Below are 25014 nucleotides of genomic sequence, written 5' to 3'. Positions count from 1 at the left end.
CTCAAAGAGAGAGAAAACACATACACATTCGAAGTGGTTTACTCTCCCACTATCGTTTCGCGTTCGCTCCTTTGGGCTGTGCTTCCAGCGACTGCAGGCAACGGGGATTTCAGGTCCGGGTCGCCACTGAACCCCTGGGCTGCTAATGGGAGTCCCCCACTGGTGTTGCAGCCGAGGAAGGAATCCCCTCTTCTTGGAGGTCCATGCCAGCTGCCCCCTGCTTCTGATTCTGCACGCCCATTGCAGAGAAATGCTCCCCTCCCTCATATTCCCAGGCTCCCTGACCCACCCACCCCACAAAGAGGCAGAGGACAGTGTTTCCAGCTCAAATACTGATCAACAGAAGCTCAATTTATTTGAAACAGACTTTTCGGCAACAAGTGAACAATGGCCTCTTCGGCAGGAACGGTGGTTTGCTTGCTTGGTGGTGGTTCCGACGGCTGGGGGCGAGGAGGGGGTGGCGGTGGTCCCGTGTCTTCAACCTGGCTTCAGCAGGTAGCGCTAACCCGGCCCCAAACGTCACCCCGAGCCAGTCTGTCGAAGAAAACCTTTACACGCAACCACGGGGGTGTCCCCGTTTCCGCAGCAAGAGCCACAATGGATCTTTTCCTGTGGCTCCGGCAGGGCCCTTTAAAGCTGCCTAAAGGAAGGCGAGGAGATCCCAATCTTGGCTTTGTTTACTCTTGGGAAAGGCAGACTCGAACACTGGATTACCGGCACTGCAGACGTTTCGAGCCAGAGTTCCAGGGAAGGGAAGGAGGCGGAACGAAAGACAGAAAGGGAACACTGACATGGGGGGGGGGGGGGAGAGATGTGCTTCCTAAACAGCAAAGCCCGACTGGTCACTGAGTAAAGGCAAATTGCTCAGGAGCAGGTGGAGCTTGAGGAGGAGCGGGAAGAGGAAGAAAAGCATCGACATCCATCCAATTTTCTACACACACCGTTTGAAGCCAGACACTCACAAGAACACTGTGCACATGTTTTCTTCTGCTGGGAGACCCAATTGCTGTCTTTTCAAAAGCAGCGTCAGACATCATGGCAAAACATGGAGAGGAAGCTTCCCCCACCCGAAAATGAGGCTAATTTTCCAGATGCAGGGACTTTTCTACCACGAAGGAGCAGCCCGGCGTGGTCCAGGCATGGATTTTCCAGCTCGGCTGCTGCTTGTGAAAACTGCAGAAATCGGTTCTTCCCCCTCGGCTCCAGAATTGGTGTAAATTTGCTCAGTCCACCCGCTCTGAATTCCCTGCCCTCATGGGAAGGGGAGAGAGAGAGAGCAGGTTTTCTGTGAGCGATGCGTCGTCCGGAGTTTCCGTTCCGAATGTCGGCAAAACAGGCCTGCGCTAATAAGTGTGGGGGCTTTGAGGGGCGTCCGCAGAGGTCAAGCAAGGGTTTGTCTGGCAAGAAGGGCTTGGCTAATACTCGGAAGCGGCTCCGGAAAGCGGACTGTAAACGGAGCTCAGGCTTCTGAAGCACGGAAATAAGACTGGCCAGGTTTTTCCTGAGGTCGGCTCTCTCTCAGGGCAACAGCTAACTCCTAACGTGATTAACACTGAACAAGAGAAACACACACACATTCACAAGGTCGGTGCCGAAGGCTGCCGGATTGGGGACTCAGTCTGGGTCCCGCTTCCAGCCAGCCAAACCTTCCCCACCCCCCGAGAACCACCTTCCGAGCACCAAACGCGTTTCTGAACTGGAAGATGCGCCGTTTCCTCGGTCATGGCTGTTCAGACGGCCCTCACTGTGTCCGGAGTTGATAATCTAGGGCAGAGGAACAGGAAAGGACGGGAGACGTTTAGAAACTAGGAGGAAGTGTTTTACTGAGAGCAGCGAAGGAGGGAGGGAGGCAAGGCGAGAAGTCCATTTTTAAACTGGTGCTGAATCCAAATTGATTTGTTGTTAATTTGTTTAAAAATTTGGAAAACTTGCCAGAGAAGAATGGCAAATTAAACTGTTGGGTTATGCCAAAATGGCAAGACTGAAACCCAGCCGGATGGGCGGGGTATAAATAATAAATTATTAACACATTATCATATTTTATTCCAAATTTTTAAAAATGATTTTCACAAAATTATAAGCAAACAAACAAATGAACAAACAAACATAAATCATAACCTTATTAAAATTACACTTATTAACATTGCTAAGTGACTTCCTCACTTCCCCTTGGTTGAATTTCAATGTACATCCTTTTAACCGTATTCCAAATCAAAGTTCTTATAAATTTAACTTAAACATTAACATCCTTAAATCTTTTCATTTATTATCACATTACTGTAAGTTGAGCCCCTACTCCTGCTGCTTCGCAAACCCAGACCCTCCTGTTCCCCGCTGCTGTTCACACATGCATTTGCAACATCAACAAGGCAAGCCCCGCCCCAGACCACTACCCCTTTTCCAGGTGCCAGGAGGGGGAAGAACATGCGCCTCTCCACCTACCTCCGTTCTGAGTGATGTAGCGGACCCAAGGCAGGGCCTGGTAGCCGCTCTTCTCAATTATCTTCAAGTAGCGTACCTGCGCAGGGAGGGAGAAAAGCAGAGCGAGTCACTTCCTCTCTCCATATGAACCTACCTGGACCCTGAGATCGTCTTCCGAGGCCCTCCTTCGTGCGCCTCCTCCTCAAGAGCTGCAGAGGATGGCAACTATAGCTGTCCACTTACAGATTTGATAATAAGAGACCAGCAGCCTCGGAAATAAGGGACCAGCAGCCAAAATAAGGGATTTTCCAAGCAAAGGTATGTTCAACTTCTGAGCCCTTCCGAGCCAAAGGCAGAAAGCCCAGCCAGCAGCCAAACGAAGCCTCAAGCGGTGGTTCCCACAGCGCAGCAACCCGGCAAAGGGGATGCAGCAAGGGAAACCACCGTCACCTCTCCGCTGGGAAGCACTGAGCAAAGGCGAGTCCCCAGGCAAGGCGGCCAATTTGATTGGCACAAGGCATGCAAGCTCCACCCCCCAGTCGTTCTTAGACTCCTTATTGGGTGAGCAACGCAGCCAAGCAACCCAGTTGGAGCCTCCCTCCTCCCTGGCCGGCAGGGAGGGAGAGAGAGGAGCTGCTTCCTTTGAAACCCGGGAAACTGAAGGGACATCATCGATAAGGGACAGCAGCGGGACATGGCGCTGGGATAAGGGAGTTTCCCACCAAATAAGGGACACTTGACAGCTATGGTGGCAACACGAGTGCGGGGCCTTCTCTGCAGTGGCTCCGTTTGTGGAATGCTCTCCCCAGGGAAGTTCGCCTGGCGCCTTCATTATACGCCAGGTAAAAGCGTTCCTATTGATGGTTGCGTAAATTAACAGAACTTTGTAGAATTAGTGAGCATGACAGCCAAAGTAAGAAACTGCGGGATTGGAGGGTCGGCTTGCTTAGTCCAGCCCAGCCCCCCCGTCTTCGCAGCGGACAACCCCAGCCCCCCCGTCCCATCCCCCCAACAGCGAAGAGCTTATCACCTGGATGCCGGAAGTGGTGAAATACGGGATTTCGAACTTAACGCTGATGGGTGGCTTCCCCTCTTTGTCCTCTGCTTCCACGCTGGGGAGTCCAAAGTGAGCTCGCATCAAGTACTCCTTCCCTCCCTGCGGGGAAAGGCAGAAAGTCAGGGCTCATAGCTCCCCTCCCTGAATTCTGCTGGAACCATTTATAAGCCCCCTCAGAGGTTGGGAGAGCCAGGCTAGGCTGGGAAGGCTGCCTTCTCCCTTCCTTCCTGACCACAAGATCCTCAGAATTCCCTGTTCCCAGTCGAGCAAGGCAAACTCAAACGTCCGACACAGGTTCCACGGCTAGAGCTCCCTGCAGCCAATTGGAAGCCGCGCCTGGTTTCTCAAACGTTTTGGAAGTCGAACAGAATGGATTCCGTTCGACTTCCGAGGCACCACTGTATATACAGTATATATAAAAATTAGTATCAGTTCATCTGCCTTCTGTCATGCCCTCCATCTTGGCCTCCAGGTTCTCACCCAGGGCCCAAACATATTCTCAGCTCTCCCACAAAAGTCTCGCAACATTCAGAGGTGCTAAATGGGGGCCAAGCGAGGGCTGGAGCCGCTGTTCCAAAAGTGGCCACAGCCAGATCCCCAAACCGACTAGATCTCCTCTCTCTGGGGTCAGGGGTTCCCCTCTTTCCAGACACCCCAACAGTGCCATATTTTTGTCTAAGCTAAATAAGCTATAGCTTAGGGCCCCACTCTCTTGGAGGCCACAAAGGGGAAAAAACTGGATGGCCATTTCCAAAATATGAGATAAAAAACAAATAAAATAAAACCTACATCCAGCAACAGTGTTTTGTGTTGCATGGGCTCCTAGGAGGTAAGTCAAGGGCCCTGCCTGCTAGCCTGCTCCCTAAAACATAGCTGTCAACTTTTCCCTTTTTTAAAGGGAAATTCCCTTATTCCGAATAGGATTCCTCGCAAGAAAAGGGGAAAGTTGACAGCTATGCCCTAAAATACCCCTGGTTTGCTCCTTTCTATATATAGGGTGCCTACATTCTGCATGGACTGCATGTTGCAGGACAACATGTGCAAATGGCTTGAGATACCTATTAGGTCCATAAATGACAAGAGAGCATACATTCAACACCAAAAACAGCGGCAATTTGTTGTTGACAAAGGACAGCCAGACATATAAAGGGCCCCATTACCTTCAGGAGCTGAGGGCCTCATCAAACCTAAATCCAGCCCTGCACCCCAAAATCCCAGACAGGCTTACCGGGAAAGACTTGACCGACCAGACAATGGCACTGTTCTCGGGTACCCACTTCACGCTCCCAACGGTGGTTTTGAACTTTGGCGAATCTGCGTCATTCGGGACAGGGATGTGGATCTCCACATTGTTGGCTGTCGACCTGCGCTTGAACTGGCTCTTGGCCTAAGAAAGAGACCAGCACAAAGGAGAAACGGGAGTCTCGTTTTTTGTCCGTCCTCCCCACCCCCCCATATTGCTTTATTAGTTTCGGAAAGAAAAATTACTGCCAACCAAAAAAACCCCAAAGAGTAATGCAACTTACAAAGGGTGAATTGAATTATTACAACAGAGCTTCCGTTGTGACTTCCAGTCAGTGGCGTAGCGTGGGGGGTGCAGGGGGGGCCGGCCGCACCGGGCGCAACATCTGGGGGGGGCGTGCTCGCACTCGCAGCTCTCTGCCCCTACCTGGCTCACTCACTCTCTCTCACTGCAGTGCTGGCTGTGCGAATCCGATCCGAGCCGCTGGGTCGCCGCCCACTGTGGAGGGGGTGGGTGCCAGGCGTGCGGTGCGGAGAGAGAGCGAGGGACTATCTGGGGGAGGGACAGTGCAGCGGCCGCCCAGCGCAGCGCTGAGTGCGGGAGAGAACCACACCAGACCAGACCAGGCAGCAGCAAGAAGAAGCTGGTAGCGGCAGCAGGTTAGGGGTTAGGGGGCGCAAATTACTTGCCTTGCCCCAGGTTAGGGGGCGCAAATTACTTGCCTTGCCCCGGGGGCTGACAACCCACGCTACGCCGCTGCTTCCAGTCACCCCAAAAGAAACAGAGGGAGGGTCCCGCTCACCTTGATCATATACTCTATGCGGCTGTGGGAATGCTTTTCTATGACCGACTCGATCCAGATCAGGGGTTTCACCTGCGGGCGAAGAGAGAAAAGGGGTGTCAGGAGTCTGTTCAGTCAGGATAGGTACTGCGAGTGGAAAGCAGGAAAGCCCCCGGACACAGTGGCTGTGGAGAAGAGGGTCACTCTCTGGGCTGGCAACAAGGCCAATAATTTGGAGAGGACTTTGCATGGAAGGTCCAGCATAATAATAACAATAAGAATTTATTATTTATATGCTGCCCATCTGGCCTGGTTTCCCCAGCCACTCTGGGCGGCTCCCAACAGAATATTAAAAGCACAATAAAACATCAGACATTAAAAGCTTCCCTAAATAGGGCTGCCTTCAGATGTCTACTAAAAGTCAGATCGTTGTTTATCTCCTTGACGTCTGGCAGGAGGGTGTTCCACAGGGTGGGCGCCACCACTGAGAAGACCCTCTGCCTGGTTCCCTGTAACCTCGCTTCTTCCAGGGAGGGAACCACCATGGGGCCCTCGGGAGATGGACCCTGGTTTCCGGGCTGAACAATGGGGGTGGAGACGCTCCTTCAGGTATACTGGGCCAGACTGTTGTCCCAAAGAAGCTGGAGACCCAAGTTTGGAAAACACCAGGCTAGACTGAAGGAAAGAAGAAAGCAACAGAAAGGGGGGGGGCGAGGAGGCATAAGGAGGGGGTTTGCTCCTGCCCTCGGATCAACGCAGACTCACGTGAGTGTTCAGACGATAAGACATGAGCTCAAACTCCCCATCGGGTGGGATGAACGAAATAGTCCTGTCGTTTTCGAAGCGAGAGAGACGGACGCACTGGTGGAACTTCACATCTTCCAGTTCCACAGATTTGCTTTTGCCTCCTGGTGGGAGAAGAAGAAGAAGAAGGAGAAGAAGAAGAAGATTAAAATGAAAAGAGCCTGCTGTTATTTTGCCCTGACATGGCCCTAAGTGTCCAGGAAGGAGAACTGGCGATGATTTGGGAATAAGGAGGGAGGCTGCAGAGAGACAAGTGGCCCTGCAAATGCAAGGGAGAATCTGTTTTCCTACTCACACACACAAACACCCCCCTTGGTTCTCAAACTGAATCCATTCCGGAAATCCGTTCCAAAACCAAGGCGCACTGCTTTCCCATAGAAAGTCATGCAAAATGGATCAAGACTTTTAAAAACAACCCCTAAAACAGCCATTTAACGTGAATTTTACTATCTATCGAGACCATTGATCCATAAAATGAAAGCAATAAACAACGTACTGTACTATAAAATAAAGAAGACAGTATTGTAGATGAAAGCAATTAAAATTGTTATTTTTTTCTTCCCCGCACTGATGACGGTCATTGTTTGGATGGGGGGCTTTTATCCATTTCCACAGTCACACAACTAATCAATCGGTAACTGAATTGGGGTCCACACAGTCACAAAAACAAATGAACCGAAAAAGACTGAGAAACAAAAACGCAAAATAAAGAGCAAAAACAAAAGCGCCAAACTTAATCCATTCCGGAAATCCGTTTGACTTCTGAAATGTTAGGAAAACCAAGGCTACTGACTGGTGCAGGCGCCCCGGAAACAAGAGCCGACAGCCGCAGCAAACGTTCGGCTTCCAAAAAACGTTTGAAAACCAGAACACTTACTTCCAGGTTTTCAGCGTTTGAGAACTAAGGCACCACTGTAGTTGAAAAGACGCCCCTAGCCTGACCCATCTCTCTCCCCACGAAGGGTGAGTTCCTCAAAGAGGCAAGGAAAGAACCGGAAACGTTTTGGGAGCCACCGCAGACATACTCACGGCCAGTGTTGTCGAAGAGGACTTTGTCGTTTAAGCCCAGGCGGAGCTCTGGCATCCCGGAGAGGAAAACCCTCATTTTGATGGAGCCCACGATCTCGCTGCGCAGAACGTTCCCGTTGGCGCTCACCTGGGGCGGGAGGGAGGGGGGTCACTGGACAAGGACCGACAAGGCACCGACCAGCCGCAGGAGGCCACTTTTTGAGGCCTGCCGGCCGATGACGACAGCTCAGACAACGGCCGAGGGGTATAGACAGATCAAGTGAGTGTGCGGAGGCAAGAACAGACGCGAGGAAGCTCTCCAGCCCCCACCCCAAGACGCGGAGGTCAAGTGGGTAGCTTCCAGGCCACCGGATCGGAGGGTTTCCTCGTCCTTCAACCATCTCGCGGTTGACATTATCGGACTTGCAAGCTCAGGCTGCGCAGGAAAAGCATTTCGCTTCCCGAAATTGATCCCGGCGCTGCAGCCAAAATATAGCGGGCAGAATTCTACAGGAGGGGGGCGTTAAGCATGCGAAAACAGGCCAGGTTGCTGGCATCTTCTCTTGGTCGTCAAGCAGACGATAGTGATGGTGCCTAATTTCGAACACTGTTCTTAGAAGGGAGGGAGATTTGGCGATGGAGCTGAGGGCAGTGGACTCTGGTCATCTTTGTGCAGGCCGTGGGGTGTGCACGTCTTCCCGGGGAGGGCCCTCTTGTAACGCTGCCCCCAGCGCAATGGGTCCACGCCCTACAAGCCTAAGGGACCTTCCTCCGAAAGCTTGTAAGCGGAGAAGCGTGCTCACCAGGAGGTTCACCGATTCGATGACGTCCAGGAAGACCTCGTTTTTCCGGTACTTGATCCCTTCCGAACGCCAAGACACGGCGTTGGTAACGGTGGCCGGAGGGCGCGGCGCTCCCGTTTCCAGCTTGTGACCTTCTTGGGTTATGTACCTTTCCGAAAACACAGGCAGGAAGTCAAAACGCAACGCTCTGCACCTTTCCGCCCCAGAGACATCCTTAAAACAATTCCCCAGCTGGCCGGAAAATGATGAAGAGATTTAAGCCTGGTCCAACCAGGCCAGACAGAGGTAAACACCACCGATCTCTTCTCCCTCAAACCCCAACTTGTGTCTCTAGACTCAGTCTACACAGCAGCAGCTCCTGAGCTCAGACATTTGCAAGCGGGGAGCCACCGCAGAAAAGGCCCGTCACCCGTCAGCAGCAACTCTCTCCTTGTCCTGCCAAGATTTCAGCAGCCAATTTTGAGTCTCGGGCTGCTTCTCTCGAAGATTCAGCCCAGACACTTACTCTTGTAAAATCTTGCTGTCTGTGGTCTGCGGGTATCCGAAATCCATCAGCTCGTCTAAGAGTTCGTAAATGATCACAAAGTTGTCTCGGATGCTCTCTTCCTCCAGCTCTTTGAAATACTCGGAAAACACCTGAAACGGTCATGAAAAAGCACAAGGTCACCATGGACCAAGTGTTAAAGTGGCAGGTAGCAGGTCTCCTCAAATAAGAAAAAGGTTGTTCACAACCTTTGAAACTGCTAATGCTGGAAAGGTGGGAAATGCATTTGTCAACCATCCCCAGATGCCTCCATCACCATTGATTCAATCCTGTACAGTGGTATCTTGGTTCCGTTCCAAAACCAAAGCGTTCCAAAACCAAGGCATGCTTTCCCATAGAAAGTCATGCAAAACGGATCAATCCATTCCAGACTTTTAAAAACAACCCCTAAAACAGCCGTTTAACATGAATTCTACTATCTAACGAGACCACTGATCCATAAAATGAAAGCAATAAACGACGTACTGATTGTGCAGTCACACAATCAATCAATCAATCAATCAATCAGTAGCTGAACTGGGTTCCACACAATCACAAAAACAAAACAAAAAGAGCCGCAAAAATGCAAAATAAATAGCAAAAACAGACAAACCTCAGTGTAACACTCAAAACGGAAGTGTGGCACTCAAAACGGAGCACTTTCAGCTTCCGAAGGAAGTTCGCCAACCGGAGCAGCTACTTCCGGGTTTGCAGTGTTTGGGTTGAGAACCAAGGGACCACTGTATTAGGCTACTTCGCCCAAGGGCATGACAAAATCCACATGGGGGAAAACCCTCAGGGCCTCAGCATCTCTGACTCAGTACATCTGCAGGAACACAGTAATTGTCGCACTTACCTGAACGACCTTGTAGAGGAACGAAAACACCAGAGAGACGCAGGCGTTCTTCTTAGAGGTGGCAACCACTGGGGAGGGGGCTGTGTTGAGGAGTTTGTCACTTAAAAGGGTGGGGGGGGTACATCAATAAACACATTTGCAGGTTTTCAAGTTGCCGGTTCTCTGTATTTCTTTTACATTTTATTCGCTTCACTTTGCAAACTTGCCTCCCTGTTGACCGATCGCCACAAGGCGGATAATAATGCTAAATTTAACCATGTGAAATCTACCAGGGATGAAGCACAGCAGACCTTTTCCTGGCACTGGCTAGATTTAAATGAACACAAGCCTCTGTGTTGAAAAAGTAACAATCTACAAACATGCAAATGCGGCACGCCGGCTAATAACTGTTAGTGAATATATACCGTATTTTTCGCCCTATAGGACGCACTTTTTCCCCTCCAAAAATGAAGGGGAAATGTGTGTGCGTCCTAGGGGGCGAATGCAGGCTTTCGCTGAAGCCTGGAGAGCGAGAGGCGTCGGTGCGCACCGACCCCTCTCGCTCTCCAGGCTTCAGGAAGCTATCCGCAACCCTTGCGCGCCCGGCGGGAGTTCCCCCGGGCTCGCAAGGCTTGCGGATAGCAGCCTGTTCTGGGGGCTGGGGTTGGGGGAAGCTCGGGCTTCCCCCACCCCAGCCCCGTGGCTGGGGGGGGAATAATTTTTTTTTATTCATTTCCCCCCCCCCCCCCAAAATGAGGTGCATCCTATGGGCCAGTGCGCCCTATAGGGCGAAAAATACGGTAATCAGTTATTAAGTCATTCAAAATATACAAACAAGCCGCTTCAAAATGATGTGTATATCGTACAACACATCTCACAAAATATACAAGTAACTACAAGTTACTACAAGTAGGGGGGTGTTCTACATGGAGAAATACGGTATTTTATATTTGGGATCTTGGAATTCTTATAAAAAGGGGAATTCGGGAAGGTGGGGGCCGCCACGGAGAAGGCCCACCTCCTTCATCGCAACCATCTGCCTTGTATCGCGAAGCAGCCCTCCAAGCAGAAGAACTTGGAAATGCATGTTTTGCTTTGGCAAAGGATACAATATAAGTTGTTGTGTTTGATCCACATAAATCGGACGCCTCCGTGGGCCAGGATGGGAGACAGAGTCCCTTCTTCTTCCTTCTCCATGAGGATCGGCATGAAATGCTCGACTTCTGACATGTCCACATCTCCGCGGTAATTTCTGCAGATGAGGACCTGGAATTGGCAGGAGCATGTGGGGTGGTTTGGGGCAGAGAGAGAGGAAAAAGAGAGAATCTTTAGCAGCTGAAACGGAAGTCTAAAGCAAGACGTTGCCACTGTTCGGTCACACCCAGGAACCGTCCCCTGCAGAAGCACCACCACAGCACCTACGTCCGAGGCCCAGAAGGAAACCACTGGCTTCCTGCTTTGGGAAGGAGCCAGAGCCAGAAATCTGCAGGCTGCGGTGCTCCTTTTGCAAAAAAAGGGCAGCCGCTGCCCAGTGACAGGCAGGACGTTTCTCTGGGAGGGGAGGCGGGGATCTGCTCCTCACCCAGCTAGCTCCCTGGTCTCTAATAATAATAATAATTAATATTAGTATTTATACCCCAGCTGGATGACTCTCTGGTTGTCAATAATAAAAATAATAATTAGTATTAGTATCCATACTAGCACTGGTACCCCATCCAGCTAACTCCCTGGTCTCTAATTATTATTTATTTATTTATACCCCGCCCATATGGCTGGGTTTCCCCAGCCACTCTAGGTGGCTTCCAACGGAATATTAAAATACAATAATCTATTAAACATTAAAAGCTTCCCTGAACACGGCTGCCTTCAGATGTCTTCTAAAAGTCTGGTAGCTGTTTTTCTCTTTGACATCTGGTGGGTGCCATTACAGTGGTACCTCGGGTTAAGTACTTAACTCGTTCCGGAGGTCCGTTCTTAACCTGAAACTGTTCTTAACCTGAAGCACCACGTTAGCTAATGGGGCCTCCTGCTGCTGCCGTGCCGCCAGAGCACGATTTCTGATCTTATCCTGAAGCAAAGTTCTTAACCTGAAGCACTATTTCTGGGTTAGCGTAGTCTGTAACCTGAAGCGTATGTAACCTGAAGCGTAAGTAACCCGAGGTAGCACTGTACCGATATTATAATATTGATATTATTTCATTATAATTTATACCCCAGCCACCCTGGGGCAGCTTCCGACCCCGTATCATCCTAATTTTATCATTTCAACCCGCCCATCTGTCACTCTGGGTGGCTTATGTATATACATAAAAAAGTAACCAAACGTCAAGCCTTTCAGACGTGACAGGGCTGCCTTCTGAGTCCTAGCCAGGTGGGCTGCTTTTGGCTAGGGAGGCTCCATTCCTCGGTACAGTATACCTGAGGGAGCGCCTCCCCCCCCCATCGTCCAGCCCGGACACTGAGGTCCAGATCCGAGGACCTTCTGGCGGTTCCCTCATTGCAAGAAGCGAGGCTACAGGGAACCAGGCAGAGGGCCTTCTCGGTGGTGGCGCCCTCCCACCAGATGTCAAGGAAATAAACAACTGTCTGACTTTTAGAAGACATCTGAAGGCAGCCCTCTTTAGGGAAGCTTTTAACGTTTAATAGGTTTTTGTATTTTAGTGTTTTGTAGAGTGGCTGGGGAAACCCAACCAGATCAGCAGGGTATAAATTATTATTATTATTCCCTTTTCCTCTGCTCATCCCTTGGGGAGGGGAAGGCCCACTGGACCCCCCCCCACTCAAGGGACCCCCTCCCCGGCCCCTCCCCCCCCCCGCTTTTTCCTGTCAGGCGGAGGCGGGTAGACTGCTCCTGCCCAGGGAGGCTCACCTTCCCTTTGAGGTCCAGCACGTAGACGGCGCTGGCGGACATGGCGAGGCGCTCGGGGGTGCGGGGGGGGAGGCCCACAGGCGACCCCTCCCGGGCAACAGCGGCAACCGGCCTCGACGAGCTCGCAGGCGCCGCTTCCCCGCTTCGGAGCCGGAGAGGCCGCACCAACGACGCGCGCGGGCTAGAGCGGCGCTCTCTTCCGGCGCGCGGGTCGTGACGTACGGCTTAGAGCGACCCTCTCTCTCTCTCGGCGCGCGCGTCGTGACGTAGAAGCTAGAGCGGCGCTCTCCCTATCTTTCTCAGCGGCCGCGTCATGACGTCGCCGCCAACGGACGTTGCTGACGTGGCACCAATGGGATCCCCGGGCCTCGGCCGGAGGCGGGAGTTCCGTCGGCCTCCTCCAATGGGAGCCTCCCCGCCCCGCGGACGGGCAGCCCCGCGGGCCTATCGCCACCCGCGGCCGCCGCTTCCCGGCCTGAGGAACATGGCGAAGACCTACGACTACCTCTTCAAGCTGCTGCTGATCGGCGACTCCGGGGTGGGGAAGACGTGCGCGCTCTTCCGCTTCAGCGAGGACGCCTTCAACGCCACCTTCATCTCCACCATCGGTGCGCCCGCCCCGCCCTCTCCGTCGCCATGGCAACCGCGGAGCGCCCCCCTCCCCCCCCATGGCAGGCCTACCTCGCGGGGTTGGTGGGAGGACCCCGAAGGGGAACCCCCGCCAGGGCTTATTTCGGGGGGGGGAGGCTCCAGCTGACACCCCCCAAAAAGAATAATAAGGCAGCTGACACCCCCCTAATAATAATAATAATAATAATAATAAAAATCTTAGCCTGCTGCTGATACCCCCCAAAAGAATAATAATAATAATAACGGCCTGCAGCTGGCACCCCCCCAAAAGAATAATAATGCAGCTGACACCCCCTAATAATAATAATAATAATAATAATAACCTGCAGCTGACACCCCCCAAATTATAATAATAATCATAGCCTGCAGCTGACAACCCCAAAAAAGAATAATGCTGCTGACACCCCCAAAATAATAATAATAATAGCCTGCAGCTGACACCCCCCAAAATAATAATAATAATAATCATAGCCTCCAGCTGATACCCGCAAAAAAGAATAATGCAGCTGACACCCCCAAAATTATAATAATAATCATAGCCTCCAGCTGATACCCCCAAAAAAGAATAGTAATGCAGCTGACACCCCCAATAATAATAATAATAGCCTGCAGCTGACACAGCTAACACCCCCTAATAATATTAATAACCTGCAGCTGACACCCCCCAAAATAATAATCATAGCCTGCAGCTGACAACCCCCCAAAATAATAATGCACCCCCTAATAATAATAATAATGCAGCTGATGGTGCGGGAAACACCTCTGGGGCTGGGATGCAAAATGCAGGTGGGGGGCAGCTGGCAAGGCCCTGGCTGAAACCCCACCCTGGCTTCCCCTCCTCCGGATGGAAGCACCTTGCGGGATAAGACGGGAGGGAAATAAATGGAGTTCCAGGGGGCAGCAAAAAAGGGAGACGGAGAGCTTAACATTAATTAATGATTAGAATTGTCAGCTGTCAAGTGCCACCTGTTAACTGGCGGGCGGTCTTCTCTGTGCAGGAATCGATTTCAAGATCAGGACGATAGAGCTCGATGGCAAGAAGATTAAGCTGCAGATCTGGTAAGGCAGCCTAGGAAATTATCATTTCCAGTTTGTTGGGGGGGGGGCGAGTCCCTGAGACGCCTAGGAGGAAGGGGCAGTGCCATAGCTGTCAACCGTCCCTTATTTGGCGGGAAAGTCCCTTATCCCAGCGCCATGTCCCGCTGCTGTCCCTTATTGATGATGTCCCTTAAATTTCCCGGGTTTCAAAGGAAGCAGCTCCTCTCCCTCCCTCCCTGCCGGCCAGGGAGGAGGGAGGCTCCAACTGTGTTGCTTGGCTGCGTTGCTCACCCAATAAGGAGTCTAAGAACGACTGGGGGGTGGAGCTTGCATGCCTTGTGCCGATCAAATCGGCCGCCTTGCCTGGGGACTCGCCTTTGCTCAGCGCTTCCCAGCGGAGAGGGGACGGTGGTTTTCCTTCCTGCGTCCCCTTTGCCGGGTTGCTGCGCTGTGGGAACCACCGCTTGAGGCTTCGTTTGGCTGCTGGCTGGGCTTTCTGATTTTGGGTCGGAGGGGCTCAGAAGTTGAACGTACCTGTGCTTGGAAAATCCCTTATTTTGGCTGCTGGTCCCTTATTTTTGAGGCTGCTGGTCCCTTATTTTTAAATCTGTAGGTTGACAGCTATGGGCAGTGCCCCTGACATGGGTGGCAAGCCTACAGACGATCCCTGACAAGGCCACTGCGATGGCAGAGCAGTGGCACAGCTTGTGTTGCTGCCGTGGCGGGTAGAACACAGAACATCCCAAAATGGCACAGCAGCAGCACCCTAACCTCCTGGGCCTTCTCCCGGCACGGCGGGGCTTCTGCCCCACGCTAGAGCTTCTTGGCCAGCGTAACTTGAGGGCAAGGCTGTGGGGGCCCTGCCTGGCTGTTGTCCTCATTCCTCTTCCTGTGCTTTTCCTCCAGGGACACTGCTGGGCAGGAACGCTTCCGGACGATCACGACGGCTTACTACAGAGGAGCCATGGTGGGTGCAGGTCTCCCTTTGACTCGGGTCGCTGCTGACCTCTTTTTTATATGCCATATTTTTCGCTCCATGAGACACACCTGACCATAAGATGACCTAGTTTTTAGAGGAGGAGAACACGGAAAAAAATATTCTGAGTCAAATGTTGTACTAAACTATTTAAAGCAGCAAAGCAGTCGGCTCCTGTCCGCTTTGCTTCTTTAAAGCGAGCCTCAGAGGAGGGAAGGAAGGGGAGTCATGGCCATATAACAACAAAAACATCTTCAACCATTTTTTTAAAACCATAATTTTGATTGACTTCACTCCCCTCCCCCTCTTGGTTTCATTATTTAATACTTTTTCACGCACGTTCCTAGAACCTTATACTCTTCCAGTTTCAATTTTAAATTTTCATCTTATTACAAGTGGCGTATAAAAGTTTTCCTAATGTAAGAATCTATACACAAAGGTTTTAAAAAATATGCAAACATTTATCCCCTTTTTTAAGAAAGAAAAAGTTCAAAGTCCTCTCTTTCTTGGGTTTTAGCTTAAGTAATTTGTCCCGCATAGCTCAATAGTTTATTTTACCAATCTCCTTTCCATTCTTTGGCAGAGGCGTCTTCCTTCTATAAGGGCAGGCTGGTCTTGGTCTGGGGTCTACTCTTGAGTACAGGAACAGAGTCTTTCGTTCGATAAGTCCATCAAAGCCAGCCCACAAATCCCTCCAGAATTGGGAAAAAAAGCAGCTCTTTTGATTGGTTCCCTCTCCCCGTTTCTGCTCTTTAGGGCATTATGCTGGTGTACGACATCACCAACGAGAAGTCGTTTGAAAACATTCGGAACTGGGTCAGAAACATCGAAGAGGTATGTTCTCCCGCTGCTCTGCCTCTCTGCTTCGAGGCTGTCTGTTTCTGAATACTAGCTGCGGAAGCTGCCAGAGAGGAGAGTTGCTTTTGTGGATGTCGTGGTGTATATCTGTGGACACGAAAGCTGGGTGGGAACAATGTCAGAGGTAGAAAGAAGCCTCTCTCTGCTGCTGCTGTTGTTGTTGTTATTTTATTGAATTAATATACTGCCCTTTACCTGGAGGTCTCAGGGCGGTTCACAAAAAAGATCACAATATATAAAATCAAAAGCAATAACCCAATAACACCCCCCCCCAAAAAAGAGCCACATTTTAAAAGGGATGTTGACCAGGTCAACCAAAGACTTGGTTAAAAAGGAACGTTTTTGCCTGACGCCTAATTTAGTCTGATTTAGATGGGATATCCTCTCCCTTCCAGCCTTTTGCGACTAGAAATCTGGCAGCGACTGTAACATACATAAAGACTCCCCTGAACTTTTGGGGGATTTCATTTCCCATAATTCCTAGCAGGAAGGCTTCGGGTTTTGGGGGGAAGGAGCATTTGAAACGGGCTGCTTCTGTTCTCGGACGCTCTCCTGCTCCCCGAGGGCTCCTCTCGTTGCTCCATAAAGCCTGCTTCTCAGAGGTGCGGTTTCTTGCAGGATCCACTGTGGGACAGGACCGTTGCCCTCTAGAAGGTAACGAACGGTGAGCCAGCCCTTCTGCTCGCTCATTCCGGCTGGCAAACCCCTCCGGAAATTGCATCTTGCCACAGTCCCTGCTCTGCCATTGCCCAGTTCTGCAACTAACACGGAACGCCTCTGCTTTGTTCCGAATGAGCGGCATGGCATTGTGGAGTTTTTTGCAAGCGTTTGAAGTGCAGTGAAAGTTTCATCTGCTAGGAGGGGGCCTCTGAAAGGCCTTTTCCCTCCCAACAGAGCGGGAGGAGGAGCGCTGTGTCGGCATCTCAGCCGCAAGCTCTGCGTGCCGGCCAGGCCGTGTCTCTTTTTCTCACCACTGCCCTCGCTCTCTCTCCCCCCACACCCCCCGCAGCATGCGTCTCCAGACGTGGAAAAAATGATCCTCGGGAACAAGTGCGACATGAACCACAAGCGCCAGGTCTCCCGAGAGCAAGGAGAGAAGGTGAGGGCGGTTTCTGGCGTCCAGAGATTAGCCGGTCGTGTGTCACGAGAAAGGCAAGGGGGGATGTCGTTGAGGGAGCTGACAGCCAGAACAGTGAGAGACAAGGAAACGCCGGCTAACTTGCAGTTAGCCGTTTCATTGATGAATCAGAACAGGAAGAATAATTATTATTATTTTATTTATTATTTATACCCCGCCCATCTGGCTGGGTTTCCCCAGCCACTCTGGGCGGTTCCCAACAGAATATTAAAAATGCAATAAAAGATCAAACATTAAAAAACTTCCCGAATCTGCCTTCAAATGTCTTCTAAAAGTCATATGGTTGTTTATTTCCTTGACATCTGGTGGGAGGGCGTTCCACAGGGCGGGCACCACCACCGAGAAGGCCCTCTGCCTGGTTCCCTGTAACCTCGCTTCTCACAGGGAGGCAACCGCCAGAAGGCCCTCGGGAGAGGGACCCCGGGGTCCGGACTGGAGATGCTCCTTTAGGTATACTGGCCAAATTGTTGTCCCAAAGAAGTTGAGACCCAAGTTTATTCTGTCTCTCACAGCTACAATAAACCTACCATTAAAATTATGGACTGGTCATTTCTTTCATCAGAGGGCAAACGGGCAAATTTAGCAGGGGATCAAATACTTTCCCCCCCTCACTGTATGTTGGAGTCAGGAATGGAAATATTTTAAGAACTGTGGTTCTCAAGGCAGATGCTGCTGCCTGTGTTCAGGGCTCACCTGTGTAACTGACCTGAGACTTCTCCTCCTTTTTTTTCTCGTTCAGCTGGCCAGCAGCTTCGGCATCAAGTTCATGGAAACCAGCGCCAAGGCAAACATCAACATAGAGAATGTGAGTGGCGGCCCTGCCTTCCTGACCCTCTTTCCCGGAAGCCTTTTTGTCCGGTCCAAAGGGCGGAAGGACGCCTGGGGTCCAGTCCCCCAGGCAGAATCTCTTAAGCCAAAGCACTTCCAACTCCACTCAGTGCTGCAGCAAATCTGCAAAACGGGGGACCCGCTGCAAAAACAGCTGCCGCTCCCCATCATTTAATAATAATAATAATAATTTTTATTTATATCCCGCCCTCCCCAGCCGAAGCTGGGCTCAGGGCGGCTAACAACAATCAAAATAATCCAACATTCTAAAAACGTTCATTATAAAATTAATTAAAATCAAATTGGTGGCAACCATTAAGCAAAATTCTGTGCAGATTGCCAGAGGAGGGGGTCAGGCTGCGCCCTGACCAAAGGCCTGGTGGAACAGCTCTGTCTTGCAGGCCCTGCGGAAAGATGTCAGGTCCCGCAGGGCCCTAGTCTCTTGGGACAGAGCGTTCCACCAGAATGGAACCGCGGCCGAGAAAGCCCTGGCTCTAGTTGAGGCCAGCCTAACCTCTCTGTGGCCTGGGATCTTCAGGATGTTTTTATTTGCAGACCGTAAATTTCTCTGTGGGACATACCAGGAGAGGCGGTCCCGTAGGTACGAGGGTCCTAGGCCGTATAGGGTTTTAAAGGTTAAAACCAGCACCTTAAACCTGATCCTGTACTCCACCGGGAGCCAGTGCAGCTGGTATAGTACCGGATGAATATGATCTCGCAGCGAAGACCCCGTAAGGAGTCTCGCCGCGGCATTCTGCACCCGCTGGAGTTTCTGGGTCAGTCTCAAGGGCAGCCCCACGTAGAGCGAGTTACAATAATCCAGTCTGGAGGTGACCGTCGCGTGGATCACAGTGGCTAGGTCAGGGCGAGAGAGATAAGGAGCCAACTGCTTAGCTTGGCGGAGATGAAAAAATGCCGCCTTTGTTATAGCTGTAATCTGCTCCTCCATAGAGAGGGAGGTATCGAAGATTACACCCAAACTCTTGACGGACGATGCTGGCACTAATTGCACCCCCGCAAGAGATGGGAGTTGCCCCCTCAATCCCATATCGCCCCGTCCCAGCCAGAGGACCTCTGTCTTCGAAGGATTTAACTTCAACCGGCTCCCTCGTAACCATCCAGCCACAGCTTCCAGACATCTGGTCAGTGTGTCTGGGGCCGAGTCAGGATGGCCATCCATCAACAGATAGATTTCTCCCTCTCCCGGCCCACAATTCTAATTTGCAGAGGTCTGGCCTGCTGCTGCTGCTCTTGCAGGTGACGGGGGACATTGTGCAGCAATCAGTGGTGTGTTGGGACAGGTCACAAGGGCCGTTTGGGGACACCAAAGAGCCAATTGCCCCCTCCGCATAACCTCCCTCGAGTCTTTGGCTTTGCATTTTGGCGTGAGCACCAGGAGAGCAGCGCAAGCTACGGCTCTCCAGAGGCAGGCCTCGTCCGATCATTTTCACATTTATATATATATTTTTTTCTATTTCCCCGTTTTAAATTTCAGGCGTTTTTCACTCTCGCCAGAGACATCAAGGCGAAAATGGACAAGAAACTGGTGAGTCGCCTTGGCTAGAACGCAGATTTATTTGTTGCATTTATTTCTCTACTTCTCCAGGGAGCTCAAGGCTCCCCCTCCTCATCTAATCCCAACAACTGTCTGGTGCAGGTTAGGCTGAGGGGAATTTATTGGTCCAAGTCTGCTTCAAGGGCGAGTGGGATATTTGAACGCTGGTCTCCCATGTCCTAGTACCACACTCTTAACCGCTAAACCAGGCATGTCCAAGTCTCAAGAGACTGCAATCTACTCCCATAATAACAAGGGTTTGCAGTGTTTGGGTTCCAAGTTGTTTGAGTCCCAAGGCGTTTGAGAACACACATAAATCAGTATTAACTTGTTCAGTGTTGTATAAGAAACTACTTGGGTTGAGGAGGACAGGTGGCAAAGGGTAAGGGTTTTATAACGCACTATCGTAAACAGTTAACAACGCCAGCAGGGTTGTAAGGCGGCTTGTGGCGATAATGGTTAATGCCTTTTTGCAAAAAATGTAGACAGGTTGAATGAGTGAAAAGGAAAACATATAAATGCTTTGGTGTAAAAAACGAACTGCAAAAGCCATGAGTTGGGTGGGAGGGAAGTCGCTAAGCTCATACGAGCAAAAAGTAAAATGGAAAATAAGGGTGTATTTAAATATTTAAAATGGAAGTATAATAAAAATATTATTTTTTTAAAAAGTTCTATAATATGGCAGGAGGGGAGGAGGCGAAATGAGCTTTGAGGTCGCGGCCTTTGGAGTTGCTAGGAGCACAGAGCCCAAAAGTACAATGAGGATGTATTTAAATGTTTAAAATGGAAGCATAATAAACATATATATATATTTTAAGTTCTATAATGCGGCAGGAGGGGAGGGGGTGAAATGAGCTTTGAGGTCGCGGCCTTTGGAGTTGCTAGGAGTACAGAGCCCGTCTGCTGGGTGCCATTGCCCTGCTCCCTCCCCAGGCCAGAGTTTGACCTGCAGCTCCAAGCAGAGTTTGCAGCGGAGGGGGGGAAACAGGTTGGAACCCAAGCCCACCTGAATAACCCTCCCGTGGTCCTCTTACATTCACAGGAAGGCAACAGCCCTCAAGGCAGCAGCCAGGGGGTGAAGATCACCCCCGAGCTACAGAAGAAAACCAGCTTTTTCCGATGCACCCTCCTCTGAGGGGGGGGCAGCCTTACCGCGAGCCTCTGCTCAAGCTTCCTGGGCCGTGCCTGCTTGCAAGAGGCTCCTTCTTCCGTTCTCCCTGTCTGGCTCTGACCCCACCAACGCAACCCGCCGCGCTGCATTTGCTGGAACGGAACTGAGGAAGGGGCTTCTTTTCACGACGGACTCTCCCGCTCCGGAGAAAAGGCCGTTTCCCCCTCCCGTCGCGCCTCCCAGACGGAAAACGCACTCCCTGTTTGCGGTGTGGGGAGGGGGTTGCTTTGGGGAGAAAAGATGCGGATCAAGAAATCAAGACACGGGAAGTTTCCTAATGGGTTTTCCTCTCTCTGTCTCTCTCTTTTCTGTCTCTGGGATGTGTTTTGGATAACTGTATCAAGACTAGTAGAAAAAAAAAGTCAGAATAACTCTCAATGATTTCCTGCTGAAACCCCAAATCTACGAATGGTCAGGGGTGCCGTTGGCGCCCCCTAAGACATTTCTATCAGGCTGAATCACACAGCCGGCTTAAAAGCACTGATTTTGTTTTATTTTTGGTAGCAGATTTTAACACACACAGCCCTTTCCTCGCATCGCTTTGTGGGGGCCACAAAGCTCACCGATTCCTTTCACAGATACGGGAAAAGAGGCATCTGAAATCTGCTCCTGGTGTGCTCTTGGCGATGATTCTAGACACTCCTGTGATAGAAGTTGCACAATGCCTCGATACACAAATGAATAAATCTATTTTTTTAGAGAAAACAAAGCTTGTGTGAGATGCTACTTGAGTTTGTGACTGGGAACATCTGGCAAACCTCCGGTTGCCTTCAGTGGGGCCCCAGTTGCTGTCTGGGAAGGTCTCCTGGGAAGATGGATTCCTCTGCCCAATCCTCCCCAACATCTACTTTTTAAATTATTATTATTATTATTATTATTATTATTATTATTATTATTAATGCCCTGCCCATCTGGCTGTGTTTTGCCAGCCACTCTGAGCGGCTTCCAACAGACTATTAAAAAAACCAAACATTAAAAACTTCCCTAAACAGGGATGCCTTCAGATGTCTTCTAAAGTCAGAAAGTTGGTTATCTCCTTGACATCTGACGGGAGGGCGCCACCACCGAGAAGGCCCTCTGCCTAGTTCCCTCTAACCTCACTTCTCGCAGTGAGGGAACCGCCAGAAGACCCTCGGGAGCTGGACCCCGGTGTCCGGGGTGGAGACGCTCCTTCAGGTCTACTGGGCCAAGGCTGTTTGAATTGTGCTCGGAAACCTAGTCCCCTGGTCCAGATTTTTTTAACTACTTTTCAATTGGATGACCCCTGGGGTCCTGACATTACAATTCTGCTGAGTGCCTAGACCTTGCCAGGGCACAAAAACAAAGAAAGGCAGGAGGCGGTGCCACAGGTTTGTCATTTTATTTCCTGCCACCCGGACCAAAATCCTGCCCACCCTAATTAAACCACCTTGCTGGGTGGCCAGGATAGGTCCCTCGGCCAAGTCCATGGTGGGGCTCCTCAGCAACCCCACTGGCCCCCATCACATGTTGGCTCTCTCCCTCTGCAGCCGGGAGTTGTAGGCCCTCGAGACAGTGTTCCAGGCATCCATATAGCGGTCCATGCACATCGCGACGCATTTCTGAGAAGGGAGAGGAAAAGGAGAGGGTGGTCAGGAAAGAGGAGCAGGCTGCAAGTCTCCATCACTGGGGGCTGGGGGGGGGAAGCCTCCAGCCCAACAGCTCGATAAAGGGGGGGCTATTGGGTTGCTGTTTTTAATTTAATTACGTATTTTGCGGTTTGAGATCTTGATTTTATTCTGTGAACCGCCCTGAGACCCCTGGGTATAGGGGGGTGGTATATAAAAGAAAGAAAGAGAGAGAGGGAAGAAAGAAAGAGAGAGAGAGAGAAGGGAAGGGAAAGGAGGAAGGAAAAAGGGAGGGAGGGAGAAGAGAAAGAAAAATAAGGAAAAAGAAAAGAAAGGAGAAAGGGAAGGAAGAAATAGAGAGGGAAGAAGGAGGGAGGGAAGAAAGGAAGGAGGGAGGGAGGGAGAAGAGAAAGAAAAAGAAGGAAAAAGAAAAGAAAGAAGAAAGGGAGGGAAGAGAGAGGGAAGGAAGAAATAGAGAGGGAAGAAGGAGGGAGGGAAGAAAGGAAGGAGGGAGGGAGAAGAGAAAGAAAAATAAGGAAAAAGAGAAAAGAAAGAAGAAAGGGAGGGAAGAGAGAGGGAAGGAAGAAATAGAGAGGGAAGAAAGGGAGGAATGAAGGAAGGGGGAAGGAAAAGAAAAAGGGAGGGAGGGAAGGAAGGAAGGAAGGGAAGACGGGCGGCTAGCCTCACCTGTTCGGAGTTGTCGAGTGAGCTCCCAGGCTTCCCAATGCACTTCCGGAAACATTTGTCTGTCATCCTCTGCAAAGGAGTGGAAAAGGAAAAGTTTGAATGGAAGAACAGAGACCGGGTTAACAGTGGCGGACATTGGCATCTCAAATTTTGGGGGCGCCCTGGGCACCACCAAAACCTCCACCTCTCACCTTCCGTTGGGTGTCATAGTCAGGGCACCTACTACAGCCCCCCAGAAGTCCGGCGCACCCCTAGATCAGCCTTTGAAGGTCAAGGAGGGTCCTGCAGGCTGCGAGGTCTTTTCTCCGGGGGGGGCAAGCAAGAGCTGCCTGTAGCAGGGGGGCCGGCTTGAATAAAATATAGGGGGGTGGGAAGAAGAGGCAGTTAAGCCCCACCTTGCAAAGTCCATCCCAGGATGGTGGTGCATGCCATTATGGAAAAGCATTGAAAGTCCATGTACTTTTGTAAACCAAGAAAACCTTTAATAAAAAAACAATTTTTTAAAAAAGCATTGGAAGTACTCGGTTGTTTGAGGTCCTGCCCCCCACCCCCCGTAAAGTGTTTAGGGACGCTTTTAATATTTGGTGAATAACAGTGGTACCTCGGGTTACATATGCTTCAGGTTACAGACTCCGGTTAAGAACTTTGCTTCAGGATGAGAACAGAAATCGTGCTCTGGTGGCGCGGCGGCAGCAGGAGGCCCCATTAGCTAAAGTGGTGCTTCAGGTTAAGAACAAATTAAGTACTTAACCCGAGGTACCACTGTACTGTATTTTAATATTTTGCTGGAAGCCGCCCAGAGTGGCTGGGCAAACCCAACCAGATGGGCAGAGTATAAATTATTATTATTATTAATAAACTTTAATTTCCTTTAAAAAAAAAAAAAAGCTCAAAAGCTTTGACTGCACCCCCACCACCCCAACAAAAATCCCATGCAAATTTGAATGGCAATAAAAATAATAATTTATTCTTTATACCCCGCCCATCTGGCTGGGCTTCCCCAGCCACTCTGGGCGGCCCACTCACCTTTTTTGGAGGGGGGATTAGAGACCCCTCGGCTCCCTAATTGGGGTCCCAGAACCCCTCAAATATTTCCATGGGGGTGGGCGAAAGGGACCCCCTGGGTTCCTCCCTTTCCCCTCAGGTAGCCTGCTCCTTTTTTTATTATTATAAGATATTTATTAAAGTTTCCAAAAAAAAAAATTACAATAATAATAATAAAATAAAGAAAAGAAAGAATAAAAAAAGAAAGAATACAAAAGACAAAAAAGTAAAAACAATGAAAAACAAATCAATCTTTCCCTATCTTGTCTTTCATTCACTTGTTTCCCTGACCTCCTCACACCTCCCCTTTTTGTATTCCACTTCAGTAAGTTAATTCAGCAAATCCTTTCCCTCTTTGTTTTTATCTTAGACCTTTGTCTTAATATGTAATAACTGTATATTCTCATCTGTTAGCAGTCCATTTTTACATACTCCTTGTAGCATTGCTACTAAAAACCCCTTAGCTTCAATCCAACATCAGTCTAACATTCATTCATTTTGCAGTATTTCTGTAAATAGTCTTTAAATTTCTCTCCTCCCTGGTCTCGGATTCCGCCAGTTCCACGTAGTCCCAGGTAGCCTGCTCCTGCCCGGGAGGCTCTCTTCCCCCCTCTCACCTGCAGCAGCTCCTGCGCGTTGGCCACGGCGATCTGCACCTTGACCTGCTCCATCAGGGCCCCGGGGTCCAGGCGACCCCCCGACGCGAAGTCCCCGCTGCCCGACGCCATCGCCGCCCCAGACCCGCCGCCGGAAGGAAGGAAGGAAGGAAGGGGGCGAAATGCGCACGGAGGACTACAGCTCCCGGCGAGCACCGCGGGGTCTGCGCATGCGCGATGCGTCTGGAAAGCTTCCCGGCGCGGCAAAACGCGTGGGAATAGATGTAATGCGCATGCGCCTCGCTGCGTGGAGGACTACAGCTCCCGGCGAGCACCGCGGGGTCTACGCATGCGCGCTGCGTCTGGAAAGCCTCCCGGCGCGGCAAAACGCGTTGGGATATAATGCGCATGCGCGTCGCTGCGTGGAAGTCGGCAGCTCCCGGCGAGCACCGCGGCAGTTACGCATGCGCAGTACGTCTGGAGAGACTCCCGGAGCGGCAAAAGCGTCGTTAGTGTCTCTGCGGCGAGGGAAGCCCGGAAGCCGCTCTAGGCTGTCCCTCTCG

At 50.8% G+C, this 25014-nt stretch overlaps 3 protein-coding genes across 3 annotated transcripts; 1 reads left to right on the top strand and 2 right to left on the bottom strand.

Moving 5' to 3' along the window:
• Positions 1-317: 317 nt before the first annotated feature.
• AP1M1 (adaptor related protein complex 1 subunit mu 1) lies at positions 318-12512 on the bottom strand. Its single transcript, XM_080989074.1, has 12 exons — positions 12345-12512; positions 10585-10741; positions 9497-9564; positions 8623-8753; positions 8118-8265; positions 7336-7462; positions 6268-6410; positions 5524-5595; positions 4707-4865; positions 3452-3577; positions 2443-2518; positions 318-1764 (listed from the first exon to the last, which is right to left on the bottom strand). The coding sequence occupies exons 1-12, from the start codon at positions 12384-12386 to the stop codon at positions 1742-1744; spliced, it is 1272 nt and encodes a 423-aa protein (XP_080845200.1). The 5' UTR covers positions 12387-12512; the 3' UTR covers positions 318-1741.
• A 291-nt stretch (positions 12513-12803) lies between these two features.
• RAB8A (RAB8A, member RAS oncogene family) lies at positions 12804-21247 on the top strand. The gene is made up of 8 exons (XM_080989272.1): positions 12804-12952; positions 13973-14033; positions 14919-14979; positions 15745-15822; positions 16856-16945; positions 17724-17789; positions 19308-19358; positions 20410-21247. The coding sequence occupies exons 1-8, from the start codon at positions 12829-12831 to the stop codon at positions 20500-20502; spliced, it is 624 nt and encodes a 207-aa protein (XP_080845398.1). The 5' UTR covers positions 12804-12828; the 3' UTR covers positions 20503-21247.
• A 635-nt stretch (positions 21248-21882) lies between these two features.
• LOC308467528 (mitochondrial import inner membrane translocase subunit Tim13) lies at positions 21883-24632 on the bottom strand. Its single transcript, XM_080989326.1, has 3 exons — positions 24473-24632; positions 22812-22880; positions 21883-22118 (listed from the first exon to the last, which is right to left on the bottom strand). The coding sequence occupies exons 1-3, from the start codon at positions 24581-24583 to the stop codon at positions 22020-22022; spliced, it is 279 nt and encodes a 92-aa protein (XP_080845452.1). The 5' UTR covers positions 24584-24632; the 3' UTR covers positions 21883-22019.
• Between the last annotated feature and the right edge of the window lie 382 nt (positions 24633-25014).

The sequence above is a fragment of the Podarcis pityusensis genome (genome assembly GCF_964106645.2).
Source record: "Podarcis pityusensis genome assembly, chromosome: 18".
Classification (NCBI taxonomy): domain Eukaryota; kingdom Metazoa; phylum Chordata; class Lepidosauria; order Squamata; family Lacertidae; genus Podarcis; species Podarcis pityusensis.
This window is presented reverse-complemented; position numbering and strand designations above follow the sequence as displayed.

Coding starts and splice junctions, on each gene's coding strand:
- LOC308467528 (XM_080989326.1), bottom strand. CDS start 24,583: ATGGCGTCGGGCAGCGGGGACTTCGCGTCGGGGGGTCGCCTGGACCCC. Junction 22,881..24,472: donor ACGCGCAGGAGCTGCTGCAG/GTGAGAGGGGGG, acceptor ACTCCTTTGCAG/AGGATGACAGACAAATGTTT. Junction 22,119..22,811: donor CACTCGACAACTCCGAACAG/GTGAGGCTAGCC, acceptor CTCCCTTCTCAG/AAATGCGTCGCGATGTGCAT.
- AP1M1 (XM_080989074.1), bottom strand. CDS start 12,386: ATGTCCGCCAGCGCCGTCTACGTGCTGGACCTCAAAGGGAAG. Junction 4,866..5,523: donor GCATAGAGTATATGATCAAG/GTGAGCGGGACC, acceptor TCTCTTTCTTAG/GCCAAGAGCCAGTTCAAGCG. Junction 3,578..4,706: donor GGTCGGTCAAGTCTTTCCCG/GTAAGCCTGTCT, acceptor CTTTCCCCGCAG/GGAGGGAAGGAGTACTTGAT.
- RAB8A (XM_080989272.1), top strand. CDS start 12,829: ATGGCGAAGACCTACGACTACCTCTTCAAGCTGCTGCTGATCGGCGAC. Junction 12,953..13,972: donor CACCTTCATCTCCACCATCG/GTGCGCCCGCCC, acceptor TTCTCTGTGCAG/GAATCGATTTCAAGATCAGG. Junction 15,823..16,855: donor GGGTCAGAAACATCGAAGAG/GTATGTTCTCCC, acceptor CACCCCCCGCAG/CATGCGTCTCCAGACGTGGA.